The sequence below is a fragment of the Rhea americana genome, unplaced genomic scaffold (genome assembly GCF_003343005.1).
Source record: "Rhea americana isolate MKP2758 unplaced genomic scaffold, rheAme1 scaffold_253, whole genome shotgun sequence".
NCBI classification, from domain to species: domain Eukaryota; kingdom Metazoa; phylum Chordata; class Aves; order Rheiformes; family Rheidae; genus Rhea; species Rhea americana.
In genome coordinates, this window is record NW_028186372.1 from 438,555 (window position 1) to 455,044 (window position 16,490).

Below are 16,490 nucleotides of genomic sequence, written 5' to 3' on the forward strand. Positions count from 1 at the left end.
GTGATGAACACCTACCAGTTTTGAAAAGCGCGAGGGAGGAAAAAAAGCTTCAGTGAGTTGCTATTAACCCATCTGGTTTCACATTTTGTCAGGGAGCACAGCTGACCGTTTGGGCAACATCCCCCCCCCCCCCAAAAAAAAAAAAAAAAAAAAAAGCTGGCAGCAAGTTATTTAGATATTGCCAGTGGCACAAAGCAAGCTTGAGGGAGGCTGGCAAAAGGGAACTTGCTTCCGTCCCGACACAAAGCTACCTCCTAAGAAAACCCACTGCAGTTAACCAACAGATGAAGCCCCTTCCCGTCCCACGCCGGGCCGAGCAAGCTCTCGGGCTGCCCTCGCCAGGGCTCGGCCGAGGGGAGCCGCCGCCGCGCAGCGCGTCCGCCCCGGCCGCCCGCGGCTCCTCAGGGAGGGCGGGAAGGGAGGGGCGGGGCCGCGCGCGCGCGGGCGCCGCCCGCCGCCCTGAGGCGAAGGGCGGGAAGGCGCCGCCTCGCCTCGGCCTCCGCCAGCCCCCGTCGCGCCGTTAAGGACACGGCTCCACTGCCGCCCCACGCAGCAGCCTCATGCATGTGCTTTTTCCCCAGATGGGGCGGGTAGCCCCAGACTTGTAACACGAGGATGTTACATGCAAGCTACCAGCCGGGGCTGCCTGCTGTTGGAGCCGGTTTCACTTGGGCACCCCTCTGCTGTACAGCTACACCTCTGCTGCCAGCGAGGAGTCCTAGTTTTAGCCAGAAAAAACAAWCAGAAACAAACAAAAAAAAAGCCCGCGGGGTAACACCAAATTCAGTTCTTCCAGTCAGAGCTTAATAGACAGGAGAGCTGAAACGAAGACAACTTAGCCCAAAGGAGTAGCTACCTATTCCTCTCAAAGCCAGAGAGCAAGCTGGGCGAGCTCCCCATTGAGCAGGACATTCAGGGTCACCACCACGAGGAATGACACTCCATTAGCTAAGCACCACTGCACACAAGCACAACCTCTGAAAGCAAGAGAGCACAAGCTGTCACTATTACATTAATAGCTACATGCGAAAAATGAGTGTTTTGGTAGATTGTTTTACCCATTTGAGGTCTTGTGACTAGACAGCAATAGGAGAAACCAACCAACTAGATGAAGAAAACTTGGTACAATTTTCTGGTTTAGTGTCTAATGCAGGGAGGGGGCATGCCGCTCAAAACAGCCGCCCAGTATTGTTGCAGCTAAGGCTTTGCCAATTGTTGTGCATAACAGAAAAGCTGTATGGGCAGTTTAGGGAATAAAAACTGGTCAGCATTTCATAGTATCAGTTTAAACCCTTTTTATTTTGGAAATAAAGTTAAACAATGCACTTAGAGAACTTAAAAACTCAGCAACTTTGCAATAGAGCGCTATTGCAAGGCTTACTCTTGTGTCAGCTGAAGAGCTGAAACACAGACCATAAGCTGGAGTGTTACAGAAACCCAGATATTTGATAGTTCCTTCTGGAAGGGTCAGTCTGAACATATGTACTACTTCTTGAAAGCAGTGACAAGTTTTGTTCCCCCCTCCCTAATCCTACACACTTATTCTGTGCTCTTTTCTAAAACTCTACTCTGCACGAACCTGGCCAGCTGGCACAAACACAGCAACACTGTCTTACCTTAAGTTTGCAAAGGGCTCCTGAACTTCTTACTGATGCTCATAGCAGGTGACATGGAAAGTAAAGAAAGGAAGGGCTGTACTGCAAGGCCTTTTGCAACATCCAGCATCAGCGGGGGGGGGGGAAGCAGCCTTAGCTCAAGTAGCCAGCTTGCCCTTGCCCTCAGCCCTTATAATCTCTTAAAAGCAGTATGACTGATTTTTCTAAGAGTAAAGGCAATGAGGCAAGCTATGAGGCAATCTTTAACCACTTGAAGCAAGTTTACCTCAGTAAGCGTAGGAAGCCTTGTCACTAAGGAAAACCTCTTCAGATTGTACTTGGATAACAAGTTTTGGCAACAGTCTGCAACTACTCTAGTCTTCCAGTAAGAGAAAGCACTGAGATAGCTGTCATAAATGCAAATATAGAGTGACAAAGGTTATTAAAGACTAACAATGAGGCTAACCTACATGACGGTTATTGTCACTACAGGAGACTGAAAGTTCCTATGAACTGGGGGATAAGAAAATAAGTGGAATTTCTGTACCAACAGCTTTAATTATGGTAGAAGTGAGGGGTCAGAGCAAAGGAGGGGTCAGAGCAAAGAAGGAGAGAAGATGAGCATTGGCCAAGCTTTCTGCTTGCTAGCACCCTCTCCAGGACAGTCAGAGATGCTGAAAGGAAAGCTTAAGACTTTCCGTGAAGGAAAAGCAAGCCATAAGATCAGCTGACTAATGGCTGGGACAGTCTGTCATTCCTCAGATCTAGTTCAGGCAACAACCTTTATAGCAGAGAGTTATATCAGCCTTTGGCAGAATTTGTTCAGAATCCACCTCAGAAACATGCCCCTCAGATAAGGTTTAAATGCAATTATAGGTGAACAGTACTGATGAAATTTAAGGAGGCTTAACATCTGCCTCTCTCATAAGAAAAGCCTGGGGACATCCTCTCACCAAAAGTGCCAGTGCCTCTTCTGTTGTCATAACTTTCTATGGCCCATTTGCAACAGCAGTCATCCTTTTGGCTTGGTCCTGCTCTCCTCCCCATAGAAGAAAGGACAAGTTGAGTCAGCAAACCACTCACTGCCAACTGATCAATTCGGGGGGGGGGGGGGAGGAGGAAAGAAAAAGAGGAGAAAGAAAGTGTTCTCCCTAGCAAGAAGAAAAGACATGAAGTTAAAACCATGCTCAGTCATTTTTCTGACCATAATTAAGGTGCTTTGCCGCTCTGTGCACACTTTCCTACCCGAAGCTTGAAAAATTTTAGATGCACTCTCAGATCTGAGATAAAATGGAAGAACCAAGCAATCATACTGTTACTGTAGCTGCCTTCCCTTCAGGTAAAGGATCTAAAAGTTACAACTGTGTATACTCTCCCCTTGGTTAAAAGTAGTGCAAACTTTTTTCCACCCTGCAGCAGTCCAGTTTTCCCAAGAGGAATTCATCTGTTTCATGCTTGTGGCAATAATGCAAGATTAAAGTTTGTCATTTGAATATGAACTGTTTACAGTTCTGTATTTTGTATTCTGTATGTATTCTGAGATGAAACAGAAGTTTTCTGTTGCATAACAGCTCCCTTTTTTTATATAGTTCTTAAAGTGACCATTGTGTAAAGCAGATCCTTACAAAGCTACTTGAAGTGTCCAGAGAACTCAATATTGGAGAGTTAATTTCAGCACAGAAGTAGAATAATTTTGGAAGGTCCAGTGAGGACAGACTGAGACAAGAGAGTCCCCAGAAAGAGACACACCTCAGATACGAAACACCAGCGACATTCACAGGAGAGACTACAGAGAGGCACAAGACTCACAACAGCACTCCAGTGTAAGAGGTTTTCCATGCACCCTGAAAGAGACTAGATAAGACTGCCCAGCAAGGACCCATCTACCCTGTTATGAAGTGCAGTACATAAACAAGCTGGGCTTCAATTAATCTGTAATAGATCTGACTCCTGGTTCACCACACACTTCTGTTTTAGGACAGAGGCTGTTTGATCATCACAGTGTTATTCTTCTCTCCTTCCCATAGGACAGAAGATAAGTTTAGATCACAAGAAGCTTTCCCAGGCACTGCAAAATATTTCAGGAAGCACTATTTGAAAAAAAAAAWTTTTAAACCATCATCTTACAGCAACAGTCTCTTTCACATCAGCTCTTGTATAGTATTTTTAAAGGTTAATACTTCTTGGTCTTACAGAAGGTCCAAGAAATTATTTAAATAAAGAACAACAAATTTCTCCCTGCTTAGTGAAATACAGACAGAATCAGCTCTTTTCTGTTAGGACTTTTCCTTGCTACAATGATTATCTTTTAATCCAAATGCTTGCTTTAATGCCCACCTTCTGTTAGCAGCATACAACAGAAGACCTTCTGAGAGCAGAAACACCCTTTGTCAGACTCAAACATTCATGAAATTGCTGCTCAAAAATGGATAAAGGTTCCAAAAATTTACAAGAGAACACCTCAGACATTCCCAAGCTGCAGACAGAAGTCATCTAAGAGCGTGGTCATCTCAGTCCTTGCATTGTCTTGCCTTTGGTTTTCTCAAAGAACAGCCAGGTCCATATGACTGCTGAGCTCAGTAAAAACCTCACTGCTGCCGGTCAGGGAAGGCCTTGCACTCTTTCCCCAACCCTGCCTTCTCATCCTCACCACGCTGACCTCCTCTGGCTTGCATCATCACTAGAGCTTATCTAGTTGCTCAACAATCCAAATTCARTTCACTCCTCCTAGTCCCTTTCTCCAACTTCCAGAAACAACCTTTTGGCTCACTGCTGAAACAGATGAGTATTAGTGAGGTTAATACCTCACTCAGGTTAAGCTGTATTAAAAAAAAGTAACCTCAGTTTACATCAGGACTCAAGCATGCTGTTGCAGAACCAGGTGTTGCACTTGAGGTTTCTAGAACTTTCAATCTTACCTAAGGCTGATTCCAGGCTTCATGTCACTGAGGAAAGCCTGAAGGTGTGGGGCAGGCTCTTAGTCTCTAGGCAGGAGAGCCCTGTCACATAGGCTGTTCCAGGTTGGCTTATTTGATAGTTCAATGGGACATCCAGGTTAGAAGGCATCTTGCCAAGATGCTGCATCCTGCTGATGAGCTTCAGCTGGCACATGGACTTCCACAGCACTATGTCCAACCACACTGCAGTTAAATCTGGAAGAACTAAGACCAGCACTGTCTAGATTTGAGTTCAGACAGATTTGTCAATCCTGGCATAATGATGAGACAATTTTGTGAAGAGGGGGGTTGGATTTTCTTGAAGCTTCCCCMAAAAAAAAATCTATTTAAAGAGGAGCTACAAGGTTCATAGTATACAGAGTTTTGGCACATTCACAGGTTTTGTTTGTTAAGCAGAAGTTAAAGTTTTTTACATTTGGTTTCTGAGCAATTTGAACATTATCTCCTATGAAATTGAAGTCCTCTATCTCCAGCAGTATTGATTTGTGTACTGCGTACACCAGATGACCAAAGAAAAATCTAGTCTTAAGTCAACATATCAAACATTATTTAATTAGGACTTCCCCTTCCTATTAATCAACAACTAAGTGCTCCTTCAGGAGAGCATTAGATGAAAAGCAATTATAGCAACATGTGGGAAGTGACAGACACTGAAACTTGTGACCACCTGCTTCTCATTGGATGCCCAACAACTATAAACCTTTTGCAATCTCTGAATTGCTGGTTTGCAAAGAAATTCAAAGCATAGCAAAGCATTGAGTGACACACTTCAACTCCTTCAGGGTTGAGAGAACAAACAGGTTAGAAGCACTTAACATTGCCAGGAAACAGGTGATTGCCAGCAAAGGTTTAATTCCTACAGATATCTTCCACTTGCTATAACCATTGGGTGCTAAGGAAGATTTCTTCAGTTCCCCCTAAAATGTAGCAGCAAGCTTAACAGCTGTAAGCTAACCTAAATGGCAACATCTGCCAAAAGAAACAGACTTGCCACCTTCTTACTCCTACATAAACATTCCTGCTTACTTCCAGCAGGATCAGTTCCCTTAAACAGCTACTGTGCAGAGAACAGCAGAGGAACAGGACACCCCTTTCCATAATCAGTCCACATTTAGACTGCAATTTTCAGTGGCTTTAAGCTGCTATAAGGAGACTCTTCCCACACTACAAACAAGCTAGAAGGAAGACTGCATTTTCCAGAATGAAAGCTTCCAAAAATATAAGTCATTTAGTGAAGAAATCTTCCATTACATACACAAGTATCAACATAAAATTCTAAGCTTTGTGGGCATTAGATTAGGAACTAGCAAAAGCCAGTTCCTTGCATGGCATGGTAAAGAAAATTTTCTGAAGTTTCAGAATCCAACAAGACTAAAGGCTACTACCCTTATACGCCTCCATTCTGAGAGGGCCAAGCTAAGTACTTAACCTCTGTGCAGGCAAGTCAGATCTCTAAGACACATTAAAACAAAGGTTTTAAATGGTACCTGTTGTACAATGCATCACGTCCACTTTGGCAGACAGCAGTGATGAGCTCTAACACTGTACTGAACAGCATTTACGCAAGCCCAGTTTTAAAGTGCCAGTTTTTAAAGGCACACCCAATCCATATGCAATGTTTTCAACTCTATATAACAAGGCAGAAGTATGCAGCTGAAAAGAGTGCATTAACAGCTGCAGTTAGTGTTATCCCCTCCAATGTGGACTGGCAGGGCTTAAATATCAAAACCAGTATCACAGTACTAGCATTTAAGCATCCTTGATCTCCTCATTAAGAAAAAAGGCTCCATCTATTTAGATTCACAGATATCACAATCCTCAAGCGCAACCATCTATATGTATAAAAATAAACCGCTGATTATTATATCAGTGATTGTTTCCAGTGATTGATCTGGAAGATGTTTCATTTTAGCAGGAGCAGCAAAGCACATGCATGCAGGCCAGTCTGTTTTAAAAAGAATGAACAGGAAGGAAATAAAGTATACAAAATAYCTGAAATGGCAGTTCAGGTGTTTAGTAACCAGAAGTAATGTACCATTTTCGGGAAAAGATATCATAGCCTTAAAGTGACACCGGAGCCAGGCTGTAAGCAGACCATATTACAGCCAAGTTAGCRATGATCACACATGTTAAAAAGTGGATTTTTTTTTWAAAACATGCTGCATCTCACTGCAATGATCTGGCTTCCTTCCCTGCTGCAAGATACAGTTTTGCTTATAATCACGCACCTTACATGAATCACTGAGTAACTTCAACCAATTAAACACACCTAGTGACTTAAAATAATATAACCAGATCTCATTTTGTAACAGGACTGACACTTCAGTAGCTTGGTTGACGGGCCAGTGCCCAATTACTTAGAAACAAGAGTGAGATTAGGGTATTCCTTAGGAACTGTTTTGACATCTCTTCAGATCTTAGGGTTGCTGCGCAGGTCCCATGTCTACACTTACTTTCCTTACTTTTTAAGAACTAAACAATGCCACAAAGATTAGGTAGCTAGTATTATAAGCTTTGTCACATCTGTTATGGGCACACATGACTACCCACTGCACATTATCTTCTAGTAATGTCATTAGACAGAACAGTTTAAATACAGAGATTAAAAGGAAGTAAGACAGAAATAGCTACAAGGAAAGGTGTACTATTCAAAGGTGCATCTAGCTCAGTATCCTGACCTTTCAATTTAGTAAGTTATAGCCTCAATTTGAGGAATGCACTTCTCTGAAATGCTCCCAAGTTGCAGCATTTGCACCTATGTTGGCTGTCCACACCACCAGGAAGAAACTTGACCAGCGCCTGCTGTGGGTTTTTAAGTCCCTTTCAAATATTTTCCATTTACTGCTCTTTGCTTAGGAATGGGAATAGCCAGTCACATTGCTTAAGGCCGAGTGGTAGGCCATCACAGTGACAGGGAGGAAATACAATGCTTTTTAAAAGCGGTTTTTAGTTTTAGGAAGGCCAGATCTGTCACTAGTCCACGGAAGGAACACCACAAAGAACAACAGCCATGGAGCAACCTTCTATAATTTTCCCCTCCAAGTTTCTTTCCCCCAGTCAGTAAGGGGAATCGCCTGCCAAATACTAGCATAAAAAACAAATCCATCCAGCAACCTTACTAGACATTTATATTAAGGGATGAAGAGGAAAAAAAAATAATAATTCATTCTGTTTAAATAATAAGAGAAGGGGAGAGGGGCAGCCTCCAGAGCACAAACATGAGCTTTTGCAAGCCTTTTCATGCCTTTTAACACTGGGGGACTGAGTACCACAAGGCTGTGTGCTGCCTGGTGGCAGAAAGGCCTTGTTAGCCTCTGTCACACTGTTAAACTAATGCTTAACTTAATATAAAAAGCTAGCAAAGCTTCCATGGCAGGCAAAACTGGAGTTTTCTGAAGGCAGTTGGGGAAGGAAAACAACTTGATAAAAACCTCAAGGCTTCCCTCATTTTGTGGGGAGGAGGGAGGGTTAACATGTAAACAGTGTTAGAACGTTGGCCTCTTCCCTCACCCAGCCAAACAGAGTAGTAACAGTACAGAGAGGCTGCTGAGACCTTGCCTAAGTGTGGTGAAGTTTTGCCCTGTTGGTAAATGCAATTTCATAGGAGATTTTTTAAAGCAATATTAAAACCATTACAAAGGGCAATTCAGACAGACAATGCAGCAGTCAAACATAGCTCATATCCTGTTTTATTTTAAAGGGAAAATAAAACAATTTATTCTGCATTTATTGTCTCAGAACAGTGAAAATACAAAGGCAGTAAGAAAAAAAAAAACTTGCGGTGAGTTTGGCTCTTTTTTATTTTCATAAAATGCAGAGAGGGAACAGAGGTATGAGCTCTTCAGGGACATCTCTACCCTTTTTGTATGAAGGGAAAGGTCTTTTCCTGCTTCAGAGTGAGGTTTCATTTACAGCCCTTTTTGCAGCCTAAGAAGTGTTCTCCTCTCACCCCTACTTTTAAAGCACCTCACTTCTGCTCATATTTGGAAGCCTGTCTGGAAACTTGTATACAAATGTTGTAAGAGTTTTCTAGTGATTCCGTATCATTTCATCTTAATGTTATAAATACCTCCTTACCTGCAGAGAGGGGCAAGGGCCACAAAAGGCATTATGCAAAGAGCTAGCTCACCAATGCTCACATGTTGCTGTATCACCTCCCTACTAAGTGTAGTCAGACAGTAAGCAGTACATCCCATTACACATGGGAGACCAAGCTAAAGGTTGATCTAGAGAAAACTGGTTTTCGCCATGCTAGTAAAGGCAGTCATGAAGTTATCATGTAGTCAAGGATCCAGTCCAAAGCTCAACATCAAGAGACAATAGAATGTAGATTATCCAGTTACATATTAACAAGCTATAAAACAGGGATTCAGCATTAAAGTTCAGCTATAACATCTTGGACCCACCTAGAAAAAGTGTTTAAGGTAGGCAGTACTATATCCATTCAAAACTTTCCCAAGATCTAGTTGTCAATGTTGTTTCCTGTCTATTTTCCCCACAAACCTATTTCGATTTCTGTTCTAGTCTACAGGCCATACGTCTGTCCCAGAAGATCAAGCTTAACAATTGTTAGAAGCAGACTTTTTCCATGCTAGATGTCAAACTAAGTGAGGAAGTCAAGTTTGAGACTGACACAGCTAAAAGAAGGGTAGTTTAAGCCACCTTTCTGTGGGGCCACAGTATTTTCAATGAGTTAGAAAATTTGAAAGGTCATTTAAGCTAAGACTGTCATACACTACACCTAAGTATCAAAATATTTTAGGACAGCAAAGTCCAGTCTGTTTTAGAAATGACAATTTAGTTTTGCATACTAATTTTTTTAATTCTTGAAACAATATTCTGTCATCTACTCTAGTCTATCCCTTTTCCTCTGACAATACCCTAGCTTATGCTCCAATTCAGCATCAAACTCCAACCAGTTCTCCCACCTTGCAGCAGAGTTCTGGGTCAGAAAAGTCATAGAAGTATGTTGAGTATATGGACAAGCATGCGCTGTGTGTACAGATACGATAACTATTAGTCAGAAAGATGAAAGTACAGTACATATGAGGTTTTGCAAAGAGGAGGGACGGGGCACAGCGCACACATCACATCTACAGAACTTGCCTTGTTTTCCAATAAGGAAAGTTAAGATAGAGGGCTTACGTAGTTGAAAGTTCTCTGAAACACGACAGCTAGCTAGACATAACCTATGCTGGATGTTACACATGTTGTTAGTAGTAGGGCATCAAGGCAGGATCCTTGCAGGCAGAAGTAGAAATAGTTTGGCCATTAGAATGACCAACACTAAGGACAATGCTTTGTGGATTTTTGTTGTTGTCAGATCAACATAAGTTAGACCAATGACGACAAAATGTGTTATGGAAAGACAAAAAAAAAGGAAAGAGTCAAATACTGGTTAACTTCCCAGGTATAAGAACAGGTAGTTTTTTTTTTTTTTTTTTTTTTTTAAAAAAAAAACGTTCTTTAACTACCACACAGCAAAATATCACTTTATCTAGACCTCTCAAATATCAATTCAGCTGCATCAACTTGCCTCTCCCCTAAGCAGGGCTCATTACTCTGGGCCAGATACCACGCTGACCTCCTATCTAGACAGACTTTATACTCTGAACACAAGCGAGCATGCCAGAAATCCAGGATTACTTCTTTCTTCATCAAATATTGTTCTCCAGTGATTATGTTACTACAGGCTGAACCCTGGGAGACAAGTAAAGTTCACAAGTTTACCTACAAACCATGTAGCACATGAATTCAAGAAAGCTGGGCTGCAGAACACTAGGGCTGGCTCCCATCCTAACTGTGTCTGGACAGTAGGGGCCACCATCACTTCTCAAAAATGCTTCAGTTGAATGATTCAAGCCATGTAGACAGGTACATAGCCTGGTTCTCAGGTCTTCAAGAAGCATACATAAAGAACAAATCAGGTCCTCATCCTGGGCCCTCGGCATAAGGATGCTAGATAGCACAGACACATTTTCTGTTACCAGAGGAAGTATCAAGGCCTTCAGGTTCAAGGCCCATTTCTGCTACCCCCTGCCACATACACACAGACAGCATTCACAAGGTCTAATGCTAGACTGACAATCCATCAGGCAAAGACTAAACAAGCAAAGCACACACACATGCACAAAGGCATATAGTAATTTAAAGTAATCCTCTTTAAACAACTGTGCGATCAGCCTAGAACAGGAACAGTTCTATGAAGAAAAACAGCACTTACCTGTAACAAAGAAGCATCTGCATCTATAAATGTGTGTATACACACACACACAATTACCAGCTTTCCTCATGATTTTTGCTCAGCTCAGCACAAGAGCACCTCTTTAAGATGACCCCTTAATCACTTGTCATACCCACAAACATGACTACTCTATAACAAAGCTGCCATTGCCACAGTACTTCCAAACTCTTTCGAGACCACCAAGAGCAAACATTGCTTAAGGCACTTCAGCCTTTCTTGCATCCACAGATCTACAAGCACTTGTAAGAACAGATAGTCATTGCACACTGTTCTCTTGGCCTTTAACAGAATCATGTCTTGTTCATTCTCACCCCTACCTGTTCACTGCTGTAGATAGCTGCCTGCCACTCTTAAGATGGAAAAGCAAGAGAAATGCTCTGTTCTCCCTGAGGTTGAGGAAAGAGCATTATTAATGACCTTGTCTACCTCTAAGATAATCACCTCTAATGGGTTGTCGTCTCTCTGTATTAGGACATGAATCTATTTGAAGCATTTGACTGCATATTCTCATCTTGTTTGCACTTATACTTCAGTTATTTAGAGGATTATTCTTATCTGAGACCATTCAGCATTATTTGTTAGAAGTGTTTCAATGCATGCAAACACAGCTTAGAAATGAAAAATCTAGATATCTGTACATGTTAGATTTGCTATAAAAGCATGAAGTCATTCACAATGCACAAAAGTTAGAATTTACATTTTCTTTGGATTTGAAGTTAGTTATGTAAACAGTACCTTGAATTTAAATAGGTCACCCTAATTTTAGGGAAATCATTGTCTAAAAATAGCCAGCTGACCTGACTCTCTCCACTTCTCATAAGTCCTAACTTCCAGACTGCAGTTCTGAAAGCATTCACATAGTCTTACATGGCATAATGAGATATATGCTGTTTAGGCATAACTTCCAAATGGTTTTAAAACTGAAATTGAACAATTGTGCTAGAGAGGTTACTTTAAAAGGTACATGTGGTTTAAGGGAAGTGAGATTCCCATCAGTTACACAGCCACAAACTTTTAACTTCACACTCTCCAATTACAAGCTTTCCATATCACAAGAGAGAAAAAGCGTGCATATTAGCCACCTGCTTTTTTTTTTTTTTTTTTTTTGGGGGGGGGGGAAGTTGACATCAGTTGGAGGAGTGGTGTAAAGAAAAAGGCAAATAAATTTCCTCCTTTAAAGCTAAGTGCACTGGAAGAGCTAGCCCCTTAAGAGAAAAAACAAACAAAAAATAACATTTTTTCATCTATAATAGCTTCCATGAGAAGTTGCAACTGTTTTAGCACTCTTAGCCCTTCCATGAGATCTGGATTCGTATGGCTAGCTCATTATTTCCTTTAGCTTAGATAGAACATAGCTTAAAATGTTACTGCCATTTCAATTACTTTACAAGGCTACAGAAGTTTCAAGGCTTTAGTCTAGTCTTCATGTTTTAAATAGGTTTCAAGGCAGTCAAATGTTTCACATAAAAAGCTATATGTTCTGCTTAAATTAAGGGGGGAAAAAAAAGTTCAACACAGAAGGTTCCTACGTACATGTTGGGGGTCTCCATGCTCGTTCCAAGCAACCTGGAAAGCACATCCATCTCAGGTTTAGATAAAATGAATCAAGAATCACCTCAATAGATACAAAGGAGCTGCAGACTGAGTTGAAATAATAGCAGTTCAACGTGGGTGGGATGACTTCCATTAATCCTCTCCCAGTTCTGTAGGAATCAAAGTGAATTTTGGCCTTTATGCAGTGCTTTCTGCAATGCTGCAAGAACAGAAATTAAACAAGAGATACTCATCTGCTTCTTGTTGTCATGAAATACTGAGAGCAAGGACAGCACAGGCCCATGGCAGAGAAGCAAAAAGAACCAATACCTCCCACATGCACTTAAGAGAAACACAACAGTGCAGTAAGTTGTGGCAACTAGGACTTGAGAGCAACCTCCTGCAGTTGCTAGCTCACGGTAGTTAAGTGTTCTCACTGAAAGCTGCAAACCAGTCATTAGCCATACCAAGCCACAGAGCGAGGACCAAACAGAGAATTCCTCAGGCTTAGCTTCAGGACTCACATCAGATAAGGAAGGTCAAACAAAGGAGCTGTGAAATCCTCCCAACATGTTTAATAAGCAATAGGATTTCTCCAAGACTACATAGTCTTTGTGAATTAAATCAAGCAGTTTGCACACCCACATCTAACCAGCAATACTTTTCTCTGCTCAGGAGAAATGGATATTAGGTCACACTATTTAATAACTGCAAGAGTCTGAAGACAACAGTTTTTTTATTTAAAAAAATATACTCCTGTGCAAGACTAATGGTAAGCCCAAGAATGCAAAAGTAATTTACTAGAAGACACATAGCACTAGACTAAAAATTGCTATAGGTGGAGTTTAGCAAAAGAGAACTAAAGGGCTAAAATGGAAATTATTAGGAGACAGAAGCCACAAAACATCAATCTGTAGATTCTAAAGGGAAGCTACAAAGATGAGAGCAGCAGCATACAAGACAGGGAGGAACTTCAGGCCAAGGAACAAAACAAAGATAACTTATGAGTGTGATTATTCTAGCAAGTTGAGCTTTGAAGACAATGTAATAGAAAGCTTGCATTTGGGCAATTACAGAATAACACATTAGTTTAGGCTGGAAGGGACCTCCAGGGATCATCTGGTCTAACCTTTGCTAAAGCTGGGTCTGCTAGAGTATCTTCAAGGATGGAGACTCCACAACCTCGTTGTGCAAGCTGTAAAGTAGTGTTTTCTTACATGTAAACTGGAACACAGGAAATCCCATTTATGTCTATTGCTTCTTGTCTCACTACTGGGCACCACTGAGAAGAGTCTGGCCCTGTCTTTACCTCTCCCCATCACGTATTTGTAAGATTGATAAGATTTCCCCCCTCCTGAGCCTTCTCTTTCCCAGGCTAAGCAGTTCCAACCCCTTTAACTTTTCCTCAGCAAGTGCTTCAATCCCTTGATCATCTTTTTGGCCCTTTGCTAGACTTGCTCCAGCACATCCAAGCAGTTCTTGTACTAGGCAACCCAGAAGTGGGCCCAGCAGTCCAGATGTGACCTTACCAGTGCTTGGCAGAGGGGAAGGATCACTTTCCTTGGCCTGTTGGCAACTCTTCCGTGTTGCAGCCCAGGAGGCTGTTAGCCTTCTTTGCCACAGGGGTAAAGAATCTAAGGACAGCCATGCAGCCAGAACCTCAGAAAAACAGTAAGTCATAAGTGTGGCACCTCTGCCACCCCCATTACCTAYCCACTGTACAGGTTGCCTGTTAAAATGGGAAGTGTTGACGTATTGGAAGTACTTGATTAGGAAGTCAAAGTTACAAGGCAGGGCAGCAAAGCACTTCATCTAGCCATAATAAAGAGACATGACATTACACATCCCAGTAGACACTGGAAAGTGAGAGACTAATCTTCCATTAGTTAACTGATTCAAGTAGAAAAAAAATCCATCCATCCTCAATCTGCTTCATTAGCCACAGAAAAATGAAACTTATCTAGGGGGAAGAATCCTCACATACAACAATTTAAAACAAGAAAAGCCTAAGTCTCTTGCCCTAAGACAAAGGCAGTTTCATCTCATTCAGCACAARCCAATTCTGGTCTTAGCAGAAATTAAACTGGAAGAACTTTAAAGTTGCAGAATGCAGCAGAAAAAAAACTTAAGCAGAGAGAGACCAATTAACTGGGGCAACAGTAATCTGAGGCAGACCAAGCTCAGTTTGAGGCAAGTTTCTTCAGCTCTAAATGGGAAGACCACCCCACCTTCCCCCCCTCTGCCCCCCCCCCCCAAAAAAAAAATGTATAACTTCCCCAGGGCAAACTAGGAGATCTTCCTTTGCTGAGAAGTCCCTAAGCGCCTCCCAACACGATCAATATTGTTACCATTGGCAAAAGGAGATCTTTGGGAAGTTGTTTGGGAACCACCTCTGAACGAACTGACTCACTGCACCTGAAAGGTAACTGTGTATCCTCAAAGCATGGCTGCATTCCCAGTAGTTTTGTGGGAGACTTTTTATTCAAGTTTAAGACCACATGTAGCAGCCTGGAAATGGTACCAGCCAGTCAATCTTGACCTCATGAAGCTGTTTCACAGCAAACAAACCCGCTCTCTGTGCCACAAATAACCAGGAACTTCTACAGACTTGTTTTACTAGGAAGACGTAGAAGTATGTCTCTCCAACAGTGCTTCACACTAAGTTGCTTTTCTTTACATTTCTTTCTTTTAAGGACATCTGTCCTCCGTCTGTGTAAGCAGTTTCAGGACCTTTTAGGTTTCCCAAGTTATCGGTTACCCCGCAGCAGCCTCTTTAAGCTACTTTAACTTGAAGATCTTCACATTCAAGACTACACAATCACCTAAGCAACCAGTACATGTTCATTCTAAAAGATGAACCAACCCTTTCACTTTGGAATTGCACCATTCTATTGCTGTAGACTGATRGTTTCTCCATTGTCTATAAACTTCTGTAACATTAAACTTCCATAAGCGATTCAGAGGAATAGGAAAACTTATGAAAGGGGAAGCCTCTCTAATGCCCAAGGCTATTGTTTCTGACTTCAAAGACATAGGAGTGCACAGACCAGAGCTACTCAAGCAGAACTCAACTCAGCATCTGGACCACCACAGTTTTTCCCCAAACTTTGCAAAGATTCCAAACATGTGACTATAGGATTTCCCACAGATAAAGACATTACATCTGACTAGCTTCACAGGAGGTGGACCACATTGCTYTCCACTGAAACTGAAGATTATTCAGCAGATCTCAATAATAATTAATCAAATAAGATACTGAGTGTCAGAATTGAGGCTTAGCAGCTGAGAAAAAGGTATCTTACTCTGCTCTGCAAGACAGGCAGAAGGAAAAGCTAGTACTACAGTACTAATCCAGCACTTCTATTGCCAATTCCTGGGCCATTCCCAAGAGYCAGCAGACCCACTGCAGTAACAGCAAAATCAAAGTAAGTTTTCCCCCAACAATATGAACCCTCAGTGCTTCTGTCCACACAAGCACTTTTAGTAAGTGACACCTTCAAGCTGAAGGATTACTTAGACAATTCTTCAGGTACAGACCGATAATGAGGGGAGATGAGGCAATGTTTAGTACATCTGAGGTACCATTACAGTGCAAGTCTAAAGTAACACTGAATACATGGGTCACTGGAAATTTTAAATGATAGATGATGACTTGCAGGATTTTCCTACAAGCCTCTTCCTGGCCTGCAGATGAATTACTGTTCCCAGTTTCTGTACTCACTACTCCAGTTTGGCCAGATGTCAGAGCAACTGTCCTGACTACTGCTTTGGGTAGCATTAGCTACCAGTGTGCTTCAAAAGTTTAAGAGCTTCAAGAAAGCAGAAGTGATGATGTTTTAATTCTTTTAGTGAAAACAAACCAGTAAGCAGGTACTGCTAAGCAGTGTGTGCATCGGGGGGGGGGGGGAGAAGCCTTATCAGTGAGAAAGCACATGTTTTCACCAAGGTCTTACACTCCTGTATATAACAGAGGGCAGCTTTCTAAGAGGACAGACAGACAGACCAGTAACGCCCTTATGCCTAGTCAGAACAGCCTGCAATGCTGCATGTGACAGTCCAGCCTTTTTGCAATACCACTTGCATGGTGTATTTAATAACTATGTTATCAACTGATGCCTCCTCCCCTGCTGAGGGCAGAAGGGGCTGGGACCCCCCCCCCCC

At 42.1% G+C, this 16,490-nt stretch overlaps 1 protein-coding gene across 1 annotated transcript in view; it reads left to right on the plus strand.

Moving 5' to 3' along the window:
* Nucleotides 1–16,490, plus strand: part of MCF2L2 (MCF.2 cell line derived transforming sequence-like 2) — a 142,353-nt gene that overhangs the window by 59,159 nt on the left and 66,704 nt on the right. The window contains exons 14-16 of the mRNA XM_085307105.1: nt 29–56; nt 423–449; nt 2,149–2,222. Coding sequence (XP_085163231.1) covers nt 29–56; nt 423–449; nt 2,149–2,222 — 129 coding nt within the window. The remainder of the gene's footprint in view (nt 1–28; nt 57–422; nt 450–2,148; nt 2,223–16,490) is intronic.